General features: G+C 41.8%; 1 protein-coding gene and 1 pseudogene across 1 annotated transcript; both read left to right on the top strand.

Moving 5' to 3' along the window:
• Nucleotides 1-1,254: 1,254 nt before the first annotated feature.
• LOC118965211 (gastrula zinc finger protein XlCGF7.1-like) lies at nt 1,255-16,566 on the top strand. The gene is made up of 2 exons (XM_036982091.1): nt 1,255-1,959; nt 16,399-16,566. Exon 1 carries the CDS (start codon nt 1,329-1,331, stop codon nt 1,956-1,958), a length of 630 nt encoding a protein of 209 aa, XP_036837986.1. The 5' UTR covers nt 1,255-1,328; the 3' UTR covers nt 1,959; nt 16,399-16,566.
• On the top strand, nt 15,002-15,674 carry LOC118965332 (annotated as a pseudogene).
• Nucleotides 16,567-17,116: the final 550 nt, after the last annotated feature.

Raw genomic sequence — 17,116 nt, 5'->3', positions numbered from 1 at the left:
TTTTAGCACTTTTATTGCGTTGCTTGATTGTTTTTAATGCTTTACTGAGAAGCTTTATCAGGTAGACTTACTTATATTATGTACATTGGAGATGATAGTGCTGTGAGCTGCACAAAGTGGTCTTCTTACTAGGGCACACCGGTAGCCATGCTGGTTAAGTGTGGCTTTGAATTCTAAATAAATCACTGACAGTGTCACCAGCAAAGCACCCCCACACCACCTCCGTTGCTTCACGGTGGAACCACACAAGCAGAGATCATCCGTTCACCACCCACACCACATCTCAGAAAGACACGCATTGGAACCAAAAGGACAAACCATTTCTTTGGGCTGCAATCTGAGTTGCACTTGACTCTAATGTTGTTTCTCTTTGCTTTATTTCAGCTGTTTTTGTCATAATATGGATGGTATTTTACCAAATAGGGCTCTTCTGTATCCCACCCCTACCTTGTCACAACACAATGATTGGCTCAAACGCATTAGAAGGAAAGAAATTCCACAAAGTAACTTTTAACAAGGCACACCTGTTAATTGAAATGCATTCCAGATGACTTCCTCACGAAGCTGGTTGAGAGAATGCAAGCTTTCATCAAGGCAAAGGGTGGCTACTTTGAAAAATCTAAAATATATTTTTGATGTCTTCACTATTTATTCTACAATGTAGAAAATTGTAAAAAATAAATGAAAACCCTGGAAGGAGTAGGTGTCCCAACATTTGACTGGTACTGTATATCACACCAACTGACTGGTTCTTCTGATGTTGTTCACACAGGAGACCGTGTTGAGACATTCCCTACATCCAGAGTGACACAGCAGGAAGATCACAGACCTAAGAGGTCTCACCACTGCCCACATTGTGAGGAGAATTTTTCCAATTCTATCAAAGCTAAAAGTACACTTAAAATACACACAGGAGACAATCTGTATTCCTGTACTGACTGTAGGAAGAGATTCACAACATCAAGGGCTCTGACACTTCATCAGAGAGTGCACACAGGAGAGAAGCCTTACTCCTGCTCGTACTGTGGAAAATGCTTCACAACATCGTCTGAGTTAACAGTTCATCAGAGAACACACACTGGAGAAAAGCCTTATATCTGCTCTGACTGTGGGAAGAGTTTTTCTCACCTGTGTAACTTTAAAGCACACCAACGTATACATGCAGGAGAGAAGCCGTTCTCCTGCTCTGACTGTGGGAAGAGTTTCTCTCAACAGAAACCATTTAAAATCACACCAACGTATACACACAGGAGAGAAGCCGTACTTCTGCTCTGACTGTAGGAAGAGTTTCTCCCACCTGTGTAACTTTAAAGCACACCAACGTATACATGCAGGAGAGAAGCCGTTCTCCTGCTCTGAGTGTGGGAAGAGTTTTCTCTCAACAGAACCATTTAAAATCACACCAACGTATACACACAGGAGAGAAGCCTTACTACTGCTCTGACTGTGGGAAGAGTTTCTCTCGATTGGATACTTTAAAATCACATGAACGTATACATACAGGAAAGAAGCGTTACTACTGCTCCGACTGTAGGAAGAGTTTCTCCCACCAGGGTAGCTTAAAAAAACACCAATGTATACACACAGGAGAGAAGCCTTACTCCTGCTGTGACTGTGGAAAATGCTTCACAACATCATTTGATCTAAAAGTTCATCTGAGAACACACACTGGAGAAAAGCCTTACATATGCTCTGACTGTGGGAAGAGTTTCTCTCAACAGAGCAACTTAAAAACACACGAACGTATGCATAAAGGAGAGAAGCCTTACTACTGCTCTGTGTGTGGGAAGAGTTTCTCTCAACAGAGCAACTTAAAAACACATGAACGTATGCATAAAGGAGAGAAGCCTTACTACTGCTCTGTCTGTGGGAAGAGTTTCTCTCAACAGAGCAACTTAAAAACACACCAACGTATACATAAAGGAGAGAAGACTCATCAGTTCTCTCAGACCAGCTAAGATTAAAATCCCTCCCATCACTCAATTTTCATCTCATTGCTTGACTTGGACTGAAATAGGTGCGGTACTGTTTTGTATTTAGCTTCCACAACATACATCATTCATAAGTAAATATCTGTTTATAAAATATAAATTGGTATGTGTTATTCACTGACATGTGGACTTAAACTTCATTGTGTTCTGTGACATTTTAATCACTGCGTTGTAGAGATGATCTCTTTATCTATGTATGTTGCTATTGTGAGGTTAACACACGTCTAGCAGATTTAATTAGTCTGTCATAGGTTGTTATTCTATTCGTATTATACGGTAATTCATCAGTTCTGCCCCACAAAGGAAAATGTCAATAAACTCCCGTGATGCACTTTATGGTCTGCGGATTCAGTTTGTTCTAGTTTTCCATGGTTAGTTTCCATGGTTAGTTTCCATGGTTTCCATGGTTAGTTTCCATGGTTAGTTTCCATAGTTTCCATGTTGTTGGAGAGTCAGGGGTTGTTACACTGTTATTATGGGGCGGCAGGGTAGCCTAGTGGTTAGAGAGTTGGACTAGTAACCGGAAGGTTGCAAGTTCAAACACCCGAGCTGACAAGGTACAAATCTGTCGTTCTGCCCCTGAACAGGCAGTTAACCCACTGTTCCCAGGCCGTCATTGAAAATAAGAATTTGTTCTTAACTGACTGCCTAGTTAAATAAAGGTTAAATAAAAATGACAAGAATTATCAATTGCATCTGTCAATAGTTATTTTTTTTAATTTACTACTACAGAATTTTTCAGTTTCAGATAAGTATTTTTAACTATTGGACAAGTAAAAAATAATTTGGACAAGTGGCAAGAAAAGTCCATGTCCAGCCCTGACATACTTAAGAAGGTGCAAACTGCACTATATATACTAAAGTATGTGGACACCCCCTTCAAATTAGTGGATTCGGCTATTTCAGCCACAGCCGTTGCTGACAGGTGTATAGAATCGAGCACACCGCCATGCAATCTCCACAGACAAACATTGGCGGTAGAATGGCCTTACTGAAGAGCTCAGTGACTTTCAAAGTGGCACCGTCATAGGATGCCACCTTTCCAACGAGTCAGTTTGTCAAATTTCTGCCGTGCTAAAGCTGCCCCAGTCAACTGTAAGTGCTGTTCTTGTGAAGTGGAAACGTCTACGAGCAACAACGTCTCAGCCGCAAAGTGGTAGTGCATAAAAATCGTTTTTCCTCAGTTGCAACACTCACTACCAAGTTCCAAACTGCCTCTGGAAGCAATGTCAGCACAAGAACTGTTTGTCTGGAGCTTCATGAAATGGGTTTCCATGACCTGTCACACACAAGCCTAAGATCACCATGCACAATGCTAAGCGTCGGCTGGAGTGGTGTAAAGCTCGCCGCCATTGGACTCTGGAGCAGTGAAAATGCATTCTCTGGAATGATAAATCACGCCTTACCATCTGGCAGTCCGACAGACGAATCTGGGTTATGGCAGATGCTAGGAGAACGCTACCTTCCCGAATGCATAGTGCCAACTGTAAAGTTTGGTGGAGGGGTAATAATGGTCTGGGGCTGTTTTTTATGGTTCGGGCAAAACCCCTCAGTTCTCGTGAAGGGAATCTAACACTACAGTATACAATGGCATTCCAGACAATTCTGTGCTTCCAACTTTGTGGCAACAGTTTGGACAAGGGACTTTCCTGTTTCAGCATGACGATGCCCCCGTGCACAAAGCGAGATCCATACTGAAATGGTTTTGTCAAGATCGGTGTGGAAGAACTTGACTGGCCTGCACAGAGCTCTGACCTCAACCCATCAAACACCTCTGGGATGAATTGGAACGCAGACTGCGAGCCAGGCCTAATCGCCCAACATCAGTGCCCTTACCTCGCTAATGCTTTTTTTTGGCTGAATGGAAGCAAGTCTCCGCAGCAATGTCCCAACATCTAGTGGAAAGCCTTCCCAGAAGAGTGGTGGCTCTTATAGCAGCAATGTCCCACATCTAGTGGAAAGCCTTCCCAGAAGAGTGGTGGCTCTTATAGCAGCAATGTCCAACATCTAGTGGAAAGCCTTCCCAGAAGAGTGGAGGCTGTTATAGCAGCAATGTTCCAACATCTAGTGGAAAGCCTTCCCAGAAGAGTGGAGGCTGTTATAGCAGCAATGTCCCAACATCTAGTGGAAAGCCTTCCCAGGAGAGTGGAGGCTGTTATAACAGCAATGTTCCAACATCTAGTGGAAATCCTTCCCAGGAGAGTGGAGGCTGTTATAACAGCAATGTCCCAACATCTAGTGAAAAGCCTTCCCAGGAGAGTGGAGGCTGTTATAACAGCAATGTCCCAACATCTAGTGAAAAGCCTTCCCAGGAGAGTGGAGGCTGTTATAACAGCAATGTCCCAACATCTAGTGAAAAGCCTTCCCAGAAGTGGCGGCTCTTATAGCAGCAATGTCCCAACATCTAGTGGAAAGCCTTCCCAGAAGAGTGGCGGCTCTTATAGCAGCAAAGGGGGGGCGACCAACTCCATATTAATGCCCATGAGATGTAGTGTATTTTTCTATTGTGACACAAAAGTTACAAAACAAAAAACAACTAAACTTGTTGGTTGCATAAGTATTCACCCCCAAGTCAATACTTAGCAGAAAGCACCGTTGGCAGTAATTACAGCTGTGAGTCTTTCTGGGTCTTTAAGAACTTTGCACATCTGAATCCTGCCATTTTTCTTGGGAAAATGACTTAAGCGCTTTCAAGTTGGATGGGGAACATTAGTCAACAGCAATTTCAAAGGCCACAGATTCTCAATTGGATTCAGGTCTCGCCTTTCTTCAGCAATGGCTTATTTCTCTCGCCGGGCTTCCATAAAGCCCAGCTTTGTGGAATGTACAGGTGGTAGTTGTCCCAAGGCCGGTTTCCCCCCCGTCTCAGCTGTGGATCTCTCCAGCTCTTTCACAGTTACCATTGGCCTCTTGGTTGCTTCTCGGTCTAATACCTTCCTTACCCGGGTCACTGAGTTTTGGTGGACGGCCTTCTTTAGTCAGAAGTAGCCCTTGTGCCATATTCTTTCCATTTTTATATTTTTTATAATGGATTTAACAGTGAGTTCTTGACCTACTGATGGCGTGGCTGCTATGACAACGGGCTGTTCAGACTGTACTCAGGCCTGTACTGACGTGTGTGGCTGTAGCTGTAGGGTTCCCTATAAAGTGCATAGGGCCCAGGTCAAACGTTGTGCATTGAGTTCAACACAGTGATCATTTTCAGATACTTTCTGTTTTCCTTCTCCTATCCAGATTCAACCTTGAAGCATAATTAATATACCCAGTATATGATAGACATCCTCAATGAATCCTGAGCATGAATTCATTAGTTGTAATTACAGATTTCATATGGGGAGAGGCCACAGAACAGGGGATGAGGAGGAGGAGTAGGAAGGCTCCACAGAACAGGGGATGAGGAGGAGGAGTAGGAAGGTTCCACAGAACAGGGGATGAGGAGGAAGAGTAGGAAGGTTCCACAGAACAGGGGATGAGGAGGAAGTAGGAAGGTTCCACAGAACAGGGGATGAGGAGGAGTAGGAAGGCTCCACAGAACAGGGTCAATCAAATGTATCCTGCATCTTTCTCGCTCTCTCTCTCCCTCCCTCTCTCTCCCTCTCTCTCGTAACAACCATGTAAATTCAAGTAATTGAACAATCAGGTGCTCTCTCTCTCAGTAAAGTAGAGGAGTAATCTGCCAGAGGCTGAGAATTTCAAATGATCTTAACCAGACACTTAATTCAATTCCTACAGCTTTATGAACAAAATAAGTGGTGTGTTTTAATTCAAATAATCAGCACAAGGTACGAAGTCTATCAGAGTATGGGCACTGGTCAAAACAAGTAGTGAAGTCAGAGCTTGATTACAACCAAACAGTGTTTGTTTGACTCCCTCAGTTATATCTTGACCAAAAAAAAAGAAACGTCCGTTTTTCAGGACCCTTGTTTTTCAAAGATAATACCCTTATTGGCCTTCTTGCAACACCTGAGTTAAGAAAAGATTTACTAAATAAACTAATGCAACATATTGAATGCCAACCACCATTAAACCCACCGAAGAAGAAGAAGTAGTCCTGTTGCGTTTTGATAGTCAGGGAACAGGAAGTTCCGGGCAGGCTTCGGCCACAATTGTTCTCTGAAGACAGTAGCGGTTGTGTCCGTTTCAGAAGTATTAACTAAAGGTATGCAATAGCACGTTTAAACTTTCTAATATCGAAAGAACATGTCGTAACATGTTAGGTAGCAAACCCGTCAAGGTATTTTCACGTTTGTTAAAGGTTTTATGACGTTTTAGTTTTGTGCTGAACCGAGTGAGTGAAGAACGTGATTAAATATAATTTTAGAAGTCACATTTAGCTAGCTAAGTTTAGACTTTGGGTTTGTCAGAGTGAATGAATGTACATTATTTCGTCAAAGTAATTTCATAAAGAATCATTGATTTGAGATTTGTGAGTTCGTTTGACATGTTTATTATTCTGATTATTTCCATATGTTTATGAGCTGGTAAAATGGCGGCGCCTCTCGGTCTGAGTCAATAGACTTGCAGGCTGTGCGGCTGCACCAGAGAGACAGTTTCAGGTTGTTTTACTGTTTACAAGCAGAATGTCATGTTCGTCTGATTTCTACATGTCACTGTAACAATATTCAGACACATTCAGTTGTTTCTATATTTATCTATAGTTGTTACTATGGTGTGAATGGGAAATACAATATGTTTTTGTGAGTGAAAGTGGAAAATATGACAGTTCTGCCTCAAACTGCAACCTTGTATTAATTGTTTACTTAGTAATTTGTGAATTTAGGAAGACTACTATAGATTAACTGCACTTGGGTAGTGAACATTATTTTTTAATACGGATATCTGAAAGGAAAATGGATGTCCGTCTGGTGAGCAAAATATATTTGACATAAACCCTCCCTGAACGCTGAATAAAAATATAAAAAATATCCCCCCATAGCCAAAATAATGATTAAAACATGATGGATAGTAGAGAACATGTCTACCGTTTACCAACACTTCTTGGACAGACCAGAGCCTTTAGATATGAACTTTATTAACTGTTCTTCGTCCTGTAAGCGTTGCATGGCAACGCAGGAATTCTGATCGCGTTCAGGGCTGCGGGACAGAAGGTCGTGGGTTCGCAGACCACCGTGAACAAGAGTAGGGGTTGACATCTATTTTATGGTGAAAGCATTGCATGAATCTATCATTGTATTTGCAGGTCTGAGAAAAACATTGCCTTTTAAACATTTCATGCAAGTCTACGTTATTTTACTTATTAGCAGAATCTTTTTTACCACACAGGTTAAGAATGGACAGAGAGAGAGAGAGGCCTGTGTGTTCATCTTATCATATTTATCCTATGCCAAATCATTGTGTCTCGTTTACAACGAAACTGTCCCTGTTAACAAATAATCACATGTGAGATCATCTGATCATGGTACTTTAAATAGTTCAACATTTCCACGCCAGACAGCGTAAAAGACAAGCTTCCTTTCCATGCCAGACAGAGTAAAAAAAGCTACCTTTCCATGCCAGACAGAGTAAAAGACAAGCTACCTTTCCACGCCAGACAGAGTAAAAGACAAGCTATCTTTCCACGCCAGACAGAGTAAAAGACAAGCTACCTTTCCACTCCAGACAGAGTAAAAGACAAGCTTCCTTTCCATGCCAGACAGAGTAAAAAACAAGCTACCTTTCCACTCCAGACAGAGTAAAATACAAGCTACCTTTCCACGCTAGACAGAGTAAAGACAAGCTACCTTTCCACGCTAGACAGAGTAAAAGACAAGCTACCTTTCCACGCCAGACAGAGTAAAAGACAAGCTACCTTTCCACGCCAGACAGAGTAAAAGACAAGCTATCTTTCCACGCCAGACAGAGTAAAAGACAAGCTACCTTTCCACTCCAGACAGAGTAAAATACAAGCTACCTTTCCACGCCAGACAGAGTAAAAGACAAGCTACCTTTCCACGCCAGACAGAGTAAAAGACAAGCTACCTTTCCACTCCAGACAGAGTAAAAGACAAGCTACCTTTCCACGCCAGACAGAGTAAAAGACAAGCTACCTTTCCACTCCAGACAGAGTAAAAGACAAGCTACCTTTCCACTCCAGACGGAGTAAAAGACAAGCTACCTTTCCACGCCAGACAGAGTAAAAGACAAGCTTCCTTTCCACGCCAGACAGAGTAAAAGACAAGCTACCTTTCCACTCCAGACAGAGTAAAAGACAAGCTACCTTTCCACTCCAGACGGAGTAAAAGACAAGCTACCTTTCCACTCCAGACGGAGTAAAAGACAAGCTACCTTTCCACTCCAGACGGAGTAAAAGACAAGCTACCTTTCCACTCCAGACGGAGTAAAAGACAAGCTACCTTTCCACTCCAGACAGAGTAAAAGACAAGCTACCTTTCCACGCCAGACGGAGTAAAAGACAAGCTACCTTTCCACTCCAGACGGAGTAAAAGACAAGCTACCTTTCCACTCCAGACAGAGTAAAAGACAAGCTACCTTTCCACGCCAGACGGAGTAAAAGACAAGCTACCTTTCCACTCCAGACAGAGTAAAAGACAAGCTACCTTTCCACGCCAGACAGAGTAAAAGACAAGCTACCTTTCCACGCCAGACAGAGTAAAATACAATTCATGTCTGATCCCAAAATGTGTCCGGAACCTTCTTAGGGAGGGTGTGACACAATTTCTGAACCCACGGAGGCAGAGGTCAAATCAAGCTCCTAACGCATCGCCGTGTGCCTCTTCAAGTTTTGTAACAGTGTGAAGGGCTCGGTATAGCACCGCATTGACCTGATTGGTGGGCAGGAGGTGGGGCGGGAGGTCCAGTATAAACACAAACTCACTTCCTTGACAACAGCTCTGCTCCGTTAAGCGCTAGAAGTATAAAAGCCCGGATGTCTGCAGAGGATGGATCTGCAGTCAGATATCGGAATTGACCATCCAGTCTTTTAGCAGAGAAATGTAAATCTCTAACTGCTGGCTACTCTCATTCTGTGTCTTTAATCCAACAAGCATTTCCCTAAAAGCGGTCTGGGTTTTAACATCTTCTATTGTACAGACCAGTAATTAGCTTAATAAATTGATAGAATTAGATTAGTATATTTCTTTTCGTTTTGTCTCGTAGGATATAGAAGGTTATATCTCAGCCTCTGAATGTCAAAGAAATGAAACCGTGATTTGCATCCGAGTCACTTCTTCCCTGGTTATCTTACAGCTTGTTTCTAGCGTAAAGCAGCGCTGACCAAAAACACTGTTATAGATCTCTTTATATAATCAGATCAGTTTTATTTTCTTCATGTTAATCTAACAAGTGGTAGGCCTGTGCTTTTTTGACAGCATCTTCACTAAAAGAGGCCTATGGCATAACCCCTCAAGTGGAGTCTGGGTTTTTAACTCAACAGCCCTTCACTGACATGGAGGTAGGCTATTTAAAGAGTGCATGGTGGGTTGAGGAATAGGCTAGTCTGGGTTTTAACTCAACAGCCCTTCACTGACATGGAGGTAGGTTATTTAAAGAGTGCCGGGTGGGTTGAGGAATAGGCTAGTCTGGGTTTTTAACTCAACAGCCCTTCACTGACATGGAGGTAGGCTATTTAAAGAGTGCATGGTGGGTTGAGGAATAGGCTAGTCTGGGTTTTTAACTCAACAGCCCTTCACTGACATGGAGGTAGGCTATTTAAAGAGTGCATGGTGGGTTGAGGAATAGGCTAGTCTGGGTTTTTAACTCAACAGCCCTTCACTGACATGGAGGTAGGCTATTTAAAGAGTGCCGGGTGGGTTGAGGAATAGGCTAGTCTGGGTTTTAACTCAACAGCCCTTCACTGACATGGAGGTAGGCTATTTAAAGAGTGCCGGGTGGGTTGAGGAATAGGCTAGTCTGCCTGCAAGATTGTGGTTTGTGTTTTTGGGGAACTTGGTCTAATCAACAACAACAACAAAATGTGAAGAAACCTTTCACTCTCTTCCTCAACTGCCACAATTGACCGACACATCACAGCCATTGGTTAGGTAGCATTAAAATAAATAAAAAAAACGTTTTGAATCAACAAGCAGAGCAAGTCGAGGCTCAGGGTTGGGAATAACCTTTTGTGGTGTGTAATGCAGCCTAGTTGAATTTACACCATCTCAGCAACTGTCTTAGAAATACAGTATAACTTTGCTCTGTGCTTCCTCCCAGCATGCACTTGGTATTCTATAGGCTATGGATCATTTGATTGACATCACACTAAATAGCCCATAGTCCCACTTGATATTGTGCAGCAGAGAATCAGAGATGAGGGGAGGCATCAGCCACACATTGATTTATTTAATCGATAATGTCAGAGGGGGTTTGTTATATGGCCAATATACCACGGCTAAGGGCTGTTGTGGAGGGCCTGGATACAGCCCTAACCCTGATATATTTAAGGTCAGAGGGGTTTTGTTATATGGCCAATATACCACAGATAAGGGCTGTTGTGGAGGGCCTGGATACAGCCCTTAACCCTGATATATTTAAGGTCAGAGGGGGTTGTTTTATATGTCCAATATACCACGGCTAAGGGCTGTTGTGGAGGGCCTGGATACAGCCCTTAACCCTGATATATTTAAGGTCAGAGGGGGTTTGTTATATGTCCAATATACCACGGCTAAGGGCTGTTGTGGAGGGCCTGGATACAGCCCTTAACCCTGATATATTTAAGGTCAGAGGGGGTTTGTTATATGTCCAATATACCACAGATAAGGGCTGTTGTGGAGGGCCTGGATACAGCCCTTAACCCTGATATATTTAAGGTCAGAGGGGGTTTGTTATATGTCCAATATACCACGGCTAAGGGCTGTTGTGGAGGGCCTGGATACAGCCCTTAACCCTGATATATTTAAGGTCAGAGGGGGGTTTGTTATATGTCCAATATATCACGGCTAAGGGCTGTTGTGGAGGGCCTGGATACAGCCCTTAACCCTGATATATTGGACATATTCCACAAACCCTTGAGGTGCCTTATTGCTATTATAACGTACGTAACGTAATTAGAAGAGTTAAAAAGTAATGTTTTGTCACCCCCCTGGTATATGGTGTGATATACCACGGCTGTCAGCCAATCAGCGTTCAGGGTTCCAACCACCCAGTTTATAAAGCGTAATAAGCAACTCATTCTTAAACACTGAGCAATATTGAAATTTCACCAATTACAAAATGACAGGACCCTCTTCTGGACTAGATTAAAACAATACTCAACCCTCCCCTTGACTGAAATGGAAACAGCACAACCCTCATTTTCCTTCAGGTAACCATTCTGTACATTTATATCTCTTACGTTGGGTCATTTAAAGGGTGAACTTTCTGTCTGTTTTGAATGAATGTTTTGTTGTCAATGTTTATCTACCTGATCTATTGAAATGAGAGAATTGAACAACAAAAAAAGATAATACATTTTTTGAGGACAAAGAAAGCACCAGAACTGTCAAGATTGTTTTCCGCTTGTCTTTATTACTACAGACCAACTCAGATTAAGTCTGAGGCCGGTAACATCAACAGTGAGGACAAACCCAGCCTGCCTCTCCCCTTCCACACTGAGTCCAAACCTACAGTCACTGGGTCCTGATTGTGACAGTGGAGCCCAGTTTGCACTGCAGGATCCAGAGATGGCATCAGTGAAGCTGGAAGACTGCAGTCAAACACTGGAGCTGAATGTCAACATTAAAGATGAAGAAGAGGAGGAGGAGATTGGTACATCTGTTAGTCATGGTAAGAGCAGGTTCTATCTATAAGTTATCTTCATATATTAGACCTCCATAAGTTATGAACCAGTCTGTTGATAGGTTGAATTCTGTAATTCTGACATCACACATCCCTGAACAACTGGATTATCTGGAGTGATCAGAGAGGAGACTAAAGAAGTGAAGTAGACAAACTGCCAGTGTTTTAAAGTTCTATGAAATGAGTCTGTGTAGTTACTAACCCTTGCGATAGTGAGTGGAGGATGATATGAAATGAGTCTGTGTAGTTACTAACCCTTGTGATAGTGAGTGGAGGATGATATGAAATGAGTCTGTGTAGTTACTAACCCTTGTGATAGTGAGTGGAGGATGATATGAAATGAGTCTGTGTAGTTACTAACCCTTGTGATAGTGAGTGGAGGATGATATGAAATGAGTCTGTAGTTACTAACCCTTGTGATAGTGAGTGGAGGATGATATGAAATGAGTCTGTGTAGTTACTAACCCTGGTGATAGTGAGTGGAGGATGATATGAAATGAGTCTGTGTAGTTACTAACCCTTGTGATAGTGAGTGGAGGATGATATGAAATGAGTCTGTAGTTTCTAACCCTTGTGATAGTGAGTGGAGGATGATATGAAATGAGTCTGTGTAGTTACTAACCCTTGGTGATAGTGAGTGGAGGATGATATGAAATGAGTCTGTAGTTTCTAACCCTTGTGATAGTGAGTGGAGGATGATATGAAATGAGTCTGTGTAGTTTACTAACCCTTGTGATAGTGAGTGAGGATGATATGAAATGAGTCTGTGTAGTTACTAACCCTTGTGATAGTGAGTGGAGGGATGGATATGAAAATGAGTCTGTGTAGTTACTAACCCTTGTGATAGTGAGTGGAGGATGATATGAAAATGAAGTCTGTAGTTACTAACCCTTGTGATAGTGAGTGGAGGATGATATGAAATGAGTCTGTAGTTACTAACCCTTGTGATAGTGGAGTGGAGGATGATATGAAATGAGTCTGTAGTTACTAACCCTTGTGATAGTGAGTGGAGGATGATATGAAATGAGTCTGTAGTTACTAACCCTTGTGATAGTGAGTGGAGGATGATATGAAATGAGTCTGTAGTTACTAACCCTTGTGATAGTGAGTGGAGGATGATATGAAATGAGTCTGTAGTTTCTAACCCTTGTGATGTTGAGTGGAGGATGATATGAAATGAGTCTGTAGTTTACTAACCTTGTGATAGTGAGTGGAGGATGATATGAAATGAGTCTGTAGTTACTAACCCTTGTGATAGTGAGTGGAGGATGATATGAAATGAGTCTGTAGTTACTAACCCTTGTGATAGTGAGTGGAGGATGATATGAAATGAGTCTGTAGTTTCTAACCCTTGTGATGTTGAGTGGAGGATGATATGAAATGAGTCTGTAGTTACTAACCCTTGTGATAGTGAGTGGAGGATGATATGAAATGAGTCTGTGTAGTTACTAACCCTTGTGATGTTGAGTGGAGGATGATATGAAATGAGTCTGTAGTTACTAACCCTTGTGATAGTGAGTGGAGGATGATATGAACATGAGTCTTGTAGTTACTAACCCTTTGTGATAGTGAGTGGAGGATGATATGGATAATTATTTTCACTCCTTTTTTGCCTTAGAACTGTTGTCAGGGTTGGTGTCAATTCCAGATATTTGGGGAAATACACTGAAATTCCAATTCTCTTCAATGCCTTTAAATTAACAAAATGTGGACTGTTGGAATTGGAATTAGGTTTACTTTCCTGAATGGACTGTTATTTAAATGGAATTGACCCCAACCCAGACTGTTACCCACTTTTAGAATAGTTTTATTCCCTGTATTGTACAGCCTACTGATATGAATACATATGTCACCTGGTACAGACAGAAGAGGAACTGGTCACCCCCTCAGAGCCTGGTTCCTCTCTGTTTCTTCCTTGGTTCCTGCTGTCTGGGGAGTTTTCGTGGCCACTGTGCTTCTACATCTGCATTGCCTGCTCTTTGGGGATTTAGGCTGGGTTTCTGTGAAGCACTTATACATGCCACATGTATTTTATATAACCCTTTTTACATCAGCAGTTGTCACACAGTTCTTTACAGAAAAACCTAAAACCCCAAAGAGCAGGAAATGTAAATGTAGCTCCATAAAATAAGTACAGTACCAGTCGAACGTTCGGACACATCGTTAGGGGTTCGTTCCTTACTTCCTTCCTTGTCAATCATTGGTGAAATTAGCATTATGACAATTATCTTTAATTAAATCATTCAAAAACCTTTATTAATGCAATTTGCAGACAGACGTTGACAAACCAGGAACATAGCACGCATGTTTCAGAGTAAGTTCTGCGTCTAACGAAAGGCCTCCAGTTGTTTTATTACACCCTGAGTCGCTCCCTGATGATGTCACTGCCGACATCATCATCCTCTACTCCTGGGACCAGAACCAGGCCTACAGAGCTGTATAAACAGGTCCTTTATTAACTGTTAGCTAAACACTTAGCAGTAAATGTCCCCTCGTCCCCAAAGTGGATTTATAGTGGAAATGTTTACCTAGTCTCATCTCCTTCACTCCCCTGCAGAGTTCTGTCTAAGTCACACATTTCTAAGAGGGGCCTCTTTATAATGAGGCAGAAAGAGAGAGAGGAGAGAGAGAGAGAACTAAAATATAACTGTAGAACAATACTAAACCTCGACAATGAATAGATATTGTTAATCCGTAGTATAAAAACCTTATGAATGTAAGGAGGGAGGGGCCTTTTAACCCCTCCCCTTCTATTAATATAACATACGCATAATCAATTATTCTAATACATCAAATATTTGTACAGCCCCAATCATGACCCCCTAGGTGAATCCTGACAACACCTACTCATTCAAGTGTTTTTCTTTATTTCTGGCTATTTTCTACATTGTAGAATAATAGTGAAGACATCAAGACTATGAATAACACATATGGAATCATGTAGTAACCAAAATAGTGTTAAACAAATCAAAATATATATTGTATTCTAAGTAGCCACCCTTTGCCTTGTTGACAACTTTGCACACTTTTGGTTTACAAAGTAGTAAATAGTTAAAGAAAACCAGTTGAATGAGTTGGTGTGTCCACACTTTTGACTGGTACTGTGTATCACACCAACTGACTGGTTCTTCTGATGTTGTTCACACAGGAGACCATGTTGAGACATTCTCTACATCTAGAGAGCAACAGCAGGAAGATCACAGAGCTAAGAGGTTTCACCACTGCCCACATTGTGAGAAGATTTTTCCCAGGTTTATCAAAGCTAAAAATACAACGTAAAAATCCACACAGGAGAGAATCTGTATTCCTGTACTGACTCTGGGGAGAGATTCACAACATCAAAGGCTCTGACAGTTCATCAGAGAGTGCACACAGAAGAGAAACCTTACTCCTGCTCGTACTGTGGGAAGAGTTTCTCTCAACAGACCAACCTAAAAAAACAACAACGTTTACACACAGGAGAGAAGCCTTACTCCTGCTGTGACTGTGGAAAATGCTTCACAACCTCATCTGAGCTAACAGTTCATATGAGAACACACACTGGAGAAAAGCCTTATGTCTGCTCTGACTGTGGGAAGAGTTTCTCCCACCAGGGTAGCTTAAAAGCACACCAACGTATACATACAGGAGAGAAGCCGTACTCCTGCTCTGACTGTGGAAAGAACTTCTCCCGATTGGGTACCCTAAAATTGCATAAACGTATACATACAGGAATTAAGCCTTACTACTGCTCTGACTGTAGGAAGAGTTTCTCCCACCAGGGTAGCTTAAAAGCACTACCAACGTATACATACCGGAGAGAAGCCGTACTCCTGTTCTGACTGTGAGAAGAGTTTCTCCCGATTGGGTACCTTAAAATCGCATGAACGTATACATACAGGAAAGAAGCCTTACCACTGCTCCAACTGTGGGAAGAGTTTCTCCCAACGGAACCATTTAAAAATCACATGAACGTCTCACATAGAAAAGAAGGCACACTCCTGCTCTGACTGTAGAAAATGCTTCACAACATCATATGATCTAAAAGTTCATCAGAGAACACACACTGGAGAAAAGCCTTATGTCTGCTCTGACTGTGGGAAGAGTTTCTATCAACAGAGCAGCTTCAAGAAACAACCAACGTCTACACACAGGAGAGAAGCCTTACTCCTGCTCTGACTGTGGAAAATGCTTCACAACATCATCTGATCTAAAAGTTCACCAGAGAACACACACTGGAGAAAAAGCCTTATGTCTGCTCTGACTGTGGGAAGAGTTTTCTCTCAACAGAGCAGCTTCAAGAAACCCAACGTTTACACACAGGAGAGAAGCCTTACTCCTGCTCGGACTGTGGAAAATGCTTCACAACATCATCTGATCTAAAAGTTCACCAGAGAACACACACTGGAGAAAAGCCTTATGTCTGCTCTGACTGTGGGAAGAGTTTCTCTCAACAGAGCAGCTTCAAGAAACACCAACGTTTACACACTGGAGAAAAGCCTTACATCTGCTCTGACTGTGGGAAGAGGTTCTCTCAACAGAACCATTTAAACACACATCAACGTATTCACACAGGAGAGAAGCCCATACTACTGCTCTGTCTGTGGAAGAGTTTTCTCTCAACAGAGCAACTTAAAAACACACCAACGTATACATAAAGGAGAGAAGACTCATCAGTTCTCTCAGACCAGCTAAGATTAAAATTAGGTGATGGAGTGATTTTAATTTCATTGCTTTACTTGGACTGAAATAGGTGATTTTAATCTCATTGCTTGACTTGGACTGAAATAGGTGATTTTAATCTCATTGTTTGACTTGGACTGAAATAGGTGATTTTAATCTCATTGCTTTACTTGGACTGAAATAGGTGATTTAATCTCATTGTTTGACTTGGACTGAAATAGGTGATTTTAATCTCATTGCTTTACTTGGACTGAAATAGGTGATTTTAATCTCATTGCTTGACTTGGACTGAAATAGGTGCCGGAACTCATTTTAGAGGAAACACCCTTTTGGACAATCAGAACCTTACAAATGGAAAGGCCCGCACACCCTTCCTAAGAAGGTCTGGTTCCGACAGATAACCAGCGAACGAAGGCATTCACACGTAAATACATTCATGATTTCTTCTCGTCGGCAAAGTATATGATTACTGTGAGAATAGTTTCTAAAAATGTTTCTAAAATGTATCAATGATAAGTGGTTGTTTTTCTCGTCTCTCCTTTTGAAAAAAAACAGACACTATATTGTTGTCAGTCCGCTAGGGACCTTTTAAAAAATAAAAAACACTATATTGTGTCAGTCCGCTAGGGACCTTTTCTCATGTATTAAGTGTGTGTGTTTTATCCTGTGTTATCATTTAGTTAGCTAGTAAATAAATAGTTTAAATCATTTGTGTACTACTGAATCATAAG

Source organism: Oncorhynchus mykiss, chromosome 7 (assembly GCF_013265735.2).
Source record: "Oncorhynchus mykiss isolate Arlee chromosome 7, USDA_OmykA_1.1, whole genome shotgun sequence".
In the NCBI taxonomy this organism is placed as follows: domain Eukaryota; kingdom Metazoa; phylum Chordata; class Actinopteri; order Salmoniformes; family Salmonidae; genus Oncorhynchus; species Oncorhynchus mykiss.
Note: the sequence above shows the minus strand (reverse complement) of the source record. Positions and strands in the feature narration are given on the sequence as shown.